The sequence below is a fragment of the Pomacea canaliculata genome, linkage group LG3, assembly GCF_003073045.1.
Source record: "Pomacea canaliculata isolate SZHN2017 linkage group LG3, ASM307304v1, whole genome shotgun sequence".
Taxonomy (NCBI): Eukaryota; Metazoa; Mollusca; class Gastropoda; order Architaenioglossa; family Ampullariidae; genus Pomacea; species Pomacea canaliculata.
Genome location: NC_037592.1, coordinates 17325977 through 17335800, shown reverse-complemented (window position 1 = coordinate 17335800; position 9824 = coordinate 17325977). Strand labels below are relative to the sequence as shown.

Below are 9824 nucleotides of genomic sequence, written 5' to 3'. Positions count from 1 at the left end.
GCAGTCATGCCTTGACTGGCAACATCGCTATCTGACTTTGAACAACTTTTATCAGTTCTGACCTCGCGAGGTCAACCTCCACGTTTCACTTTTGCCCCCACCACCACTCTGTTTCCTCCCATCCCTCTTTCTACCTCCCCCTCCTCTCTCTTGCCTAGTTTTCCACCACCCCCTTCTTTATTCCCTGTTTCACTTTCATTTTTATGGTCTATCATAACAACACCGACCTACAAAGCTTTGTTGTCGCTCATAATCGTGATCAGAAGGGAGATAACTCACAGCGTTATTACTGCCCCTGATTAATTCCTGGCGTCTACCTGCCTCTGGACAAACAAACATACTGACACGCAGCTACACCCGCCTGTAAGCAAGGAACCGAGTGAACGTGCGTGCGTTTGTGTGAGTGTGTGTGTGCGTGTATGTGTTTGTGTGTTTGTGTGTGTGAAAGTTGTCTGTGTGTCCTACCTACCACCACTCCATCCCTTGCTCCCTCTCTCTCTCCGAGCCGCAGTCTCGTGGGCGCACACACGGTGGTTGCAGGGGAGTGGGCGATGACGACACACCGCTCTCAAGGGGGGGAAGGGGAGAGAGGGGTAGGGGGCAAGGCAGGAGAGAGAGAGGCTCACCGCGGCCTCCAGTCAGGAACTTGCCCGACACTCACGGCCAGTCTCGGGGGCGGAGAGGAACCCAGCGGCGAAGTCGGACTGTTTGATGTGGATCAGTCCCCGACATTGCGGCCGTTACAAACTTTTTTTGGCCGGTTGCGTGCGTGTTGTTGCTTTTATGCAACTGGTTCACGTGAACAAACCCTCAAGGTTAATCTTCTTTCCCCGGAGGTGACCCAACCTGCGTGTAATCAAACTGTGTCTTTGCCGTCTTCTCCAGTTTCTATCTGTGAGCCGTTTAATCAGTTTGACACACGAGGCGAGGTTCGTACCTGCGCTGCGTTGTTTCAGGTGCGACACACGCACGACACGTTCACAGACCTGCACCCGACAGAGGGTGAGTGCCTGCCACAGAGGACAGTCGGTCCTACAGTGGTGTCGCAAGGTGGTTCCCCGCTTGTCCTCACCTGGTGTTACCTGGTGGTGTTACTGGTGTTACCTGGTGGTGTTACTGGTGTTACCTGGTGCCGCTAGGTGCCCTGGGACAAGGTGCCGGGCGCTCGCCAGTCTCACCGCTCAGAAGCCGACGATCGTCGTGATTCTCTGAACTCAACCTGTGGACGTGTACCCGAGTGCTTGAGGTATCGACCATGTTACACTGGAATATTCTCGTCGTCTTCGCCATTGTGACGATCGCCCTTCAGGTAAGGAACACATCTTCTATTACGTCCACAACTGCGACACTCTGCATAATTTTTTTTTAAGCGATAAGCCATCCACCCGACCTTCGAGAAAAACCGAGAGGACACGTCAGCTGCTGTTGACTGAGATGACTGTGTTGAGTGTTTGATGGGCGTGAATGTCGTGTTGAAGTCGTTGTCTGACGGGGAAGAGGATGGTTGAAACATTGCGTCATTCTCCGTCTTGTCTTTCTCTCACTCTTTGCTACCCTTATTTTGTTATATTGTACCCGCATCAAACATGGATTTTATTACAAAGCACGGCACTGTACAGTCTTCAGTCACAGTAGCGCTGTACTTTGTAACCTTTCTGTACTCAAGTGAAGACTCACTATCATTCACTGTCACACTATATGAACGCGCATGAGAAAGAGAATGAATGAACAAGAGAGAGAAAAGATATGTCGAGGTTGAGAGAAAGTGTTGAGGAGGGTGGCGGAAGATGGTGAGGAAAGAGAGTGGGTACGATACGTCAGTGGAGGTGAGTGTGATGTGAGGGACGGTCAAACCTCACCATCGTGAGGGAGCTATGCCGATGACCCAAAAGGAAGGGATGCAGACGTCATCGGAACAAACTCCAGCGCCACCTAGCATCGACCTCCCCCCCCCTCACCATCCCCCTCAACAAACCTCGTCCAGCCCCGGAAAAAAGCCTTGTTTGTTAGAAACGTGACTGGCTAGACGTGATCACGTAATCTGACGTAAGACCCAAACACGTCAACCGCTGTTTGCTTCCCCTCCCCACCCTCACACGCACCCCCCCCCCCTGCACGTGACTTCCACGATCTACTTCGTCACGACAGGTGGTGCTCTGTACTGATGTAATCGGACACGTCACGACAGGTGGCGGTGTGTACAGGTGTAATTCTACACGTCTTGTGGGCTGGACGGACGGCCGGCCGCCCACCGGAATGGCTGCCCTCAACATGTATGACGAATCGACCAGTCGCGACCCTCATCAGTCAGCAAACTCTGTCTCGTCCTTTCATCCTCATGCACAACTTCCTTCTGTCCCCCCACTGAGTGTTCACATGTCCCAACCATAAATATTTTTATTTTATGATGTGGTATCAGTCCTTGATATCCGCCCCCCGTTGTTACTCACGGATCAGTTACAGAGCGAGAGGGCGGCATCAGTGGAACACTTTCTCTTTTTTTTCCACGCTCATTACATTTATTACAGACGTGGATGGCTGATAAATAGCGAGAGAAAGAAAGAAGAATCAGGAACTAGCAGAAAGCTCGACAAGTTGAAGAGCACGTGCATGGAGGATCGCGCGTGTGAAAGCGGAAGTGACGCGGCACCAGACATCGCCGCGGGTAGGAGGCTGCTTAACGAGGCGTGGCCACTCCGCGTCGGCGGCTTACCCTTCCGACCCTTGTGGTGACCTCTGAACCGGCATGCGAACAGACAAGAAACACGTGGCAGCTCCTCGTCCTGGCTGGAGACGGGGTGGCAGAGGAATTATGAATGTGAAGGAAGGAAACAGCTGGGTGCCAGTCTCACGCAGACATGCGGTACCCGGGATGGTGTGTGTAACCGTGAACTGTACACGATCCTAGTCGACAACACACTCCCCTTCTCTGTATGTCACGAGTCAGTAAATATATTTCAGATTTGACACACCAGAGTTAAACTCGACCGACTCCCGGTCCCAGCGCCCAAGCCAGTCGACCTTTGGCAAATCAGTTTGTAATGAACAAAACCCGGCCAACGGTTTCTTTATCTAAATCCAATTAATCTCCACCGTCAAAAAGGAAAGAACAAAAAGTTCTGTCACTTTATCACTGCCTGTCACGCGACTAAATAATAACTGACGTTTGTTTTCCTCTGACAAATCAACTGACATCAGTTGCCGCCATGCCGCCCCACCTGCCAACAGTCGGCGAAGGACAAAGCCAAGGTGGCGGGACGTGGAGGACCGGGAAACGTGGTGATGGCTACAAGACATCAGCTGATAGTCATGTCTACTCACTTGTCAGACACTTATGTAAGTTTTACAGTGCAAAGAGGTTAAAGGTTCCGGGGCTGCGCTGCTAAGTCGGTCTTGAAACGCTTTCGCCACGTGAACACGATGGTTGCGAGGCTAGTAGTCACAATGTCGAATTTTGAATCTGAATCTGAAAGCTTTTATTCAGGAGATAGCTCTTTTGTTGTCTCTATGGGGAGAGGATGTGGAAGAAGATAAAGAAAAATTCAAGAGGACGTGGCTTGCAAGGCAGCGACGATAGATCGGATTTTTTATTGGTTAAATACACGGTTGCCAAGCAATGTCTCGGAAGAGCTCTGGAAGAATTTATTTACATTGCTGACTTCGACCTTTATGCAGACTTAACCCACTTCTCAGCTAAGCGGGTGGATATGCAGGCTTAAGCAATAGGCATTAAGACAGCGGCGTAACCACGAGCGCCAACTTAACTAAGACTGTCATCTTAAGACCAAACATTAAGACCGCCTCTGCCTGCAGCCCACGTCTCGCGGGGACATTTTCTAGAATACTCTCGAAAAGTGCACAGACGATGAGAGACAATCAGTTTGGCATGGTTGGCTGGCTTAGTAGGAGAGTGCTTTGACATTGAGGGGATTTCTCACTATGGGGAGAAAGGAGAGGATGAGAAACTAGGGTATACGGAGAAAATCCCAGCCCTGCCCTGCGAACACGAGTCACATACAGTGTGTCCCGAGACGAGATCTGAACCTATTGGCTTCAAGATTCGTTCCGTTATAAAAATCGAAGCTTGTCATTTACAAAGCCTGCTCTTGTTTCGACCTACTTCATCCAAACATTTACCTCCCTTCGCTGTTAATATTTGTATCCGATGAATATACCTGAGCCAACGGTTTTTGCTTCCAACCACCCCACCACCACCACCACCCCTCATCCCGATCTTATTACCTGTCTCTGGCGTCACCTGCTCTGTTTATAGACTACTTGCCATGCAGCAAGGACAGGTGTTTCCTGTCACACGCCGGCTACCTCCCTGTAACAAGAGTATACCAGCATAACTCTTCACCTTCGTGTCCCAGTCGCTTCCCCTTGAGAACAACCGATGCCCCCGTCCTCCCAGTCAGCTGGCCGGGTTCTCCGACTCACGTCTGTGAGCAGCGAGCAGTTGGTGACCTTGTGAGCACGTGACGCACTCTGTGTACATGTATGACGTGCACAATCCACTCAACGTCAGGTCTGAACAAACACTGAACGTATAGATCGCAGCCACCCGACACGCTGAGGCTGACCTTTGAACTTGCTACCTTCCTTCACGAGGCGCTCGTACACTGCTGACGTCTGTGTGCACGTGCTGCATGCACTGTGGTACAGAGACTGTGGGTGAGACTACGGACAGTCAGTTAACACCCTCAACCTGCCACCCGACGCCATTTTACTCGGTTTCGAGATGTTAACGAGATTTGTCGGATGGGTGTGGAATATAACCCTCGGGTTAGTTGCCTTATGTTTTCACACCTTCTACAGGCGCGACGTTCACCAAACACAAACGACGAAGAGATTATTTTGTCGGTGCCGGGGCCTCTGGAATGACAGACAAAATCAATGTCCCCCACCCGGTAACGATGTAATTGATCAGACGCTAACATGCTGTGTGAATAACCGTGTCATAGCAACCACGTGCATCGTCTGTTGTGCTGCAGACCGCTCCTTACATCACAGTATGTGTGATACACCCTGTACATCGTCATCTCACTCACTGAATGACAAGTGAGATAAGTCGTCTTCACGCACGTGCTACCGACAGCAAATCAAATTCGACGAGGCGCTCGGTTGTTTCTTTTTAAAATGAAGCCAAGGGACAATAAACTGTAAATAAAACTACGGGTACCTGTGTCAAGACTTGCTACGGTCAACCCTGTGGGTTGTCACCACTTGAGGGCGAAACCTTCACCGACACAGAGGGGCTGTGACGTGAGACGTGACAGACGGTAGGTGAGGTCACAGGTCACGTGACTGCGTGCAGCCTTATCAGCCGTTAGTCAGCAGCGCAAACTGTGCACCACAACGAGGCTAACTTCTCTACTATTCGTCGATTAACTCGTTTTCTCTTTCAGTTTTATCATTCCCGCGATTCTCAACTCTCTAAGTTTCCCCGGCTCGCTTTTTATCTCCTTTCTGTTCTTTTTTCCTCCTTCTGCACTTCTCTCCCCTGTCTTTTGTTTCTTACCTTATCTTGTTTTACCTGTATACGTATATAAACCAAAGTCGACAATTGACTCACATCCTTAGACCAACATAGATGATCCTTCAGCTCAGTTCTGTTTAGAACTTTTTTATTATTTGGAGCAGCTACTCAGACACAAGAACATCACGTGCGAGCAGCTCAGACGTTAGGAGGTAGATAAAAATAGTTTGATAGACTGTTGACAATTCGCAGTGTCATTTCCCCTGACGGCAACTTGTAAGGCAATAAATTTTACTGATGTGAAGCTGTCCCCAGGACACCCAGAGCTTGGGGTACCCGCCGAGGTCAGGAGCTGAAGGTCAGTAGTTCGCAGCCAGTGAAGGTGACTTTGTGCAGTACATACATATATACATATATATACATATATATGTATCCTGAATGTGCTCAGTCTTGTCGCGTGCCTATAAATGTGCAAGTGGGTGGTGTTGGAGACGTGGGCTTCCGTCATTTCTAAATGGAGAAAAATTTCAAAAAAAACAAAAGAATCTGCATCGCGACATTTGTTTTCTCTTTTATTGGCGATGGACTGAGAGAATACTTACATCTCAGTAGATGTCTGTGTCTCATTATTCGTATCAGCTAATGGCAAAGTGTCAGCAAGGGGTCTAGAAGTAGACAAGCATTGTCTGCAGGTGGGGAGTTAGTAGAGCAGCTAACCACCCGGATGTTGTAGGGTAGACGCCCACGTAAACACACCCGTTAACGTTTTATATATATATTAATCAATACTCGCAATCAGATTCCTTCTATAGAACCTGAATGCCACGTCATCACAGTACATCTCTCACAGTCTACGCTCACAGGGGTGGTTTGAGTTATTCTTCATCGATCTTGTTATCGCTGCTTGCTTTGCTGAGCCAGCGAGAAATGATGTCACGTGACGACTTTGCACATATTTTGTCCTTTCCATTCCTCCTGCTAGTTCACACGTCACATCAGCAGCTGGTCTCCAGGTGATGGGAGAGTTGTGACAGGACCTGACAGTCTGTACAGCTTGACCTCACTAAACACGTGGACGGTCACGGGAACCAAGCTCTCGGCCACCCCAACCTTAAAAAGAAATAATAATAAAAAAAACTTGAGGGTAACAGCGGCTTTGTGCTTCGGCCTCGTTCTCGAAGTTAGTTTAGTTTAGCCCTTGTTACTCTTCGAGGAGCAGAGGACCGCAACAACATCTCGTTCTAGAAGTGAACGCGGGGAAAAGTCGTCTCAAGCAGTCCAGAGATATAATAGATATAATAATATTATTATTTCCATGAAGATGTCTCTCTTCCACACACCGCCATCAGTGCAAACAGGAGGACTTACAGATGAACTGCGGTCGTCTCTCGTCCATTAAGCTGATCCGCGACTAAAATAGACTGAAAAGTAGAATAAAATAGTTGATGACATAAAGTAAACTCTTATATATATATACTTAGATATATATATCTTTGTTAGTGTGTGTGGGAGAGATATTGCGGTAGCTGTGTCGCTTAGCACGCTAACCCCCAACCCACCCGCTTTTTGGACAAACGATAAAAATAAAGTTATTTTCATTTTTCCTCGTAAAATTAAAACATTCTGCAGTATTTTTTCTCACACCTTCTCTCTCTCTTATTTGTCTGCTCGCTCGCTCGTTTCTTGAGCGCTCAGAAGGCCGCCGTGGAACATCATGAGTGACCTCCCTTGACCTAGTAGCCATTACACACAGCGCCCCCTGTGGTTGTGTCATCGCATGCGACACCAATGCGCGGCACCTTCTCACGCAGTTTAAAAATGGCCTGGCCTTCCGCGCAAAACAAAGTAACAAAGATGATTGCACTGTGCTGTGTGTCGGGCCTACAGACAGCCTGTGACCTGTGACCCCGGCCGGGTCAAGAGAGCTGCACTCAGCTGCTACCTTGCAGCCGCAATCAGAGAGACAGAGAAAGGGAGACAGAGAGAGAGCAAGGATAGAAAGACAGAGAGGGACAGGGAGAAAGAACGAGAATTGTTTGAACAGTCTGTCTGGAGGGAAAGGTCGATACCTGGAGGTGCCTGCTGCTGTGTACTTAGTGTAGCTATATATAGCAACAACTTTATTTACTGAAGTCACGTGTATGCATGTACCTCTAGGTTGCTAGAACACGAGCATCTATCAATCTCACCTGTAATTGTGCTTGAGGATAAATAAAGTTGCATGAATGTGTGTGGACAGTAGCTGTATTCGAACCATGTCACGTGATTGCGGAGGACTGCCTCTCCAGTTATCGTTGTCAAGGAATTTTTTCTGATTAAAAAAAGAAACAAATGTCTGGTTGACACTACTTGTGTCTCTCAATTTTAGATAACCATTCAAACGTGGGGTTGCCGGGGTTATCTCAGCCGAGGCCTGGTGACCGATATGAGTTTGTTGTGACTGCTCAAATGTCAAAGGTCAACATGTAACCCCAGGCGGCCTTTAGTCAGTTGCTCAGCTGCGGGTCGAAAATATTCTCCATGAAATAAAGTTTTCTTGTTACATTTTGCCCAACCGAAGTAAGTGCTTGACATGGAGACATCAAGTTGTGAGTTAGAACTACCTGAGCCGTTGCTAGTGGAGACGTAGGTGTTTAACGTTCAATGTTTATCTCAACCTGTTCCAGCCTGTTATCATTGTGTACTACACGATCAGAGTACAGAGACGGTAAGGACGATGACTGTTGATGCTCGCTCCGACCGCTGCTTTGAACTCGGTTGTAAAGTTGGTGAAATGCTTTGTGAGACCGAGGTTGTTGTAATAAGATTTTCTGGACGGGACCGTAAGATTAAACTTTCATTTAAAACAAACCTCACCCAGACATTTACTGAGCGTAGCTCACACCGCGAATTTTTCAAGTGAGTGGTTCACTGAGTGTACCGCACAAAGTACACGACCTTGACCATGTCACGCTGACCTCTGCCACCTGCTCGCAGACGACACTGACCTGCAGGTCAAGCTGACGTCACAGTGGCCAGCCGCTGCCAGCGATAACGGCGTCCACTCGCAGGCGGGGGGTCGGCGGTGGGAACAGAGGGGGGAGGGAAGTAAGATGTGAGTCCTGTGTTCAAAATACTGATATCTCGCTGATCATCAGTTCCTCGTCCCTTTCCTCTCTTTCCTTCTCCCCACAACGTCTTTGGTCCAAGACTTCAGTCGCCGGATCTCCCATCATCCTCTTTACTCAGTGACCCAGGAACTTTGACCTTTTAGTCTCAGCCCCTCCCTTACTCTTCTTTGTTCCTCTTTCCTTTTTATTCGTTTCCATTTAAAGACTAGATTTCTCCACAGTTGCTCAGGTCAGCTTGATATCACTTTGTTTTTCTTTCCCCTGAGATTGAAGAGTTTCAAATGGGAGATAATATTGAGGACAAACACACTTGCACGCTTATAAAATATACTTTATAGTCCTTCCGCCCTGTTTATATAACCACGTCTGTGAGTGGAGGCACCAGAGACTGTAAACTGTAGTCACACAAATCATTATGTGATTCTAATGATCCTATAATTATAATGATTTATATAATGATTTTTTTCTACTGGTGATTATACATGATTTCTGGGACTACAGTTTGTATTAATATTCATTGGTGATTCTCTACATACTCTACATACAAACACACTGACTCTCGACATAACGATTTCTGTGATTTTAATTTATGTCAGCCAGCTTTGAATTGGTCTTTGTTATTTTCTGCTGGCACAGTGGACATTGCACCATCCTGGCCTCACCAGGCTGTAGCTAATGGCTGTACCTGTCAAAAAAAACTACTTCCAACCCTTGCAAAACACTGTTTGTGAGAGAGATGCAGGTGACCGCGGCCTGCTGGCCGACTGGCTGTCCGTGCACATGCCCACCCCGACCCCGACAACTAATTATGGCGGAGAACATGCCTCCACGTGTGTTGCGATGGAAGAGGAGGACAAGTCTGCCAGTTGACTGTTTGCTCGTGCTTCCTCTACACTTTCACTAAGCTCTCGTCTTCTCGCTGGCGAGGTTTGTTCTAGGGTGTGGAGGAGGTTAACGAAGGGGAGGGTTGGGGGTCTGTCCACGAAGGTAGATGGAGACCTGGACTTTCGGCATCTTTCTTTGATGTCAGGGTTTGTTTTTCTCTGCTTCACCAGCCTGTAGCTACCAAGCCTCAGGAAACCTCCACTTGTTTTTTGTTTAATTTTTGTTGGCTTTGTTGTTTTTGTTGTTGTTGTTGTTGTTGTTGTTGTTGTTGTTTGAGATTTCTAGTGGTGAGGGGTATCTTATTATTTATGCGGCGATGTATCCAGCATAGCAAGTGCAATACAGCAATT

The 9824-nt window shown here is 48.0% G+C and overlaps 1 protein-coding gene across 4 annotated transcripts in view; it reads left to right on the top strand.

The window, feature by feature from the left end:
- The first annotated feature begins 592 nt into the window (after positions 1 to 592).
- LOC112558860 (serine-aspartate repeat-containing protein I-like) overlaps positions 593 to 9824 on the top strand; it is a 40820-nt gene continuing 31588 nt past the window's right edge. For 2 of the 4 annotated variants that reach the window (XM_025229575.1, XM_025229574.1), the window contains exon 1: positions 594 to 1309. In XM_025229575.1, the coding sequence (XP_025085360.1) occupies positions 1256 to 1309 (54 nt within the window). In that variant the 5' untranslated portion in view covers positions 594 to 1255. Of the gene's footprint in view, positions 1310 to 9824 lie in introns of all 4 variants that reach the window. The other 2 variants (XM_025229578.1, XM_025229577.1) reach the window with 2 other exon arrangements.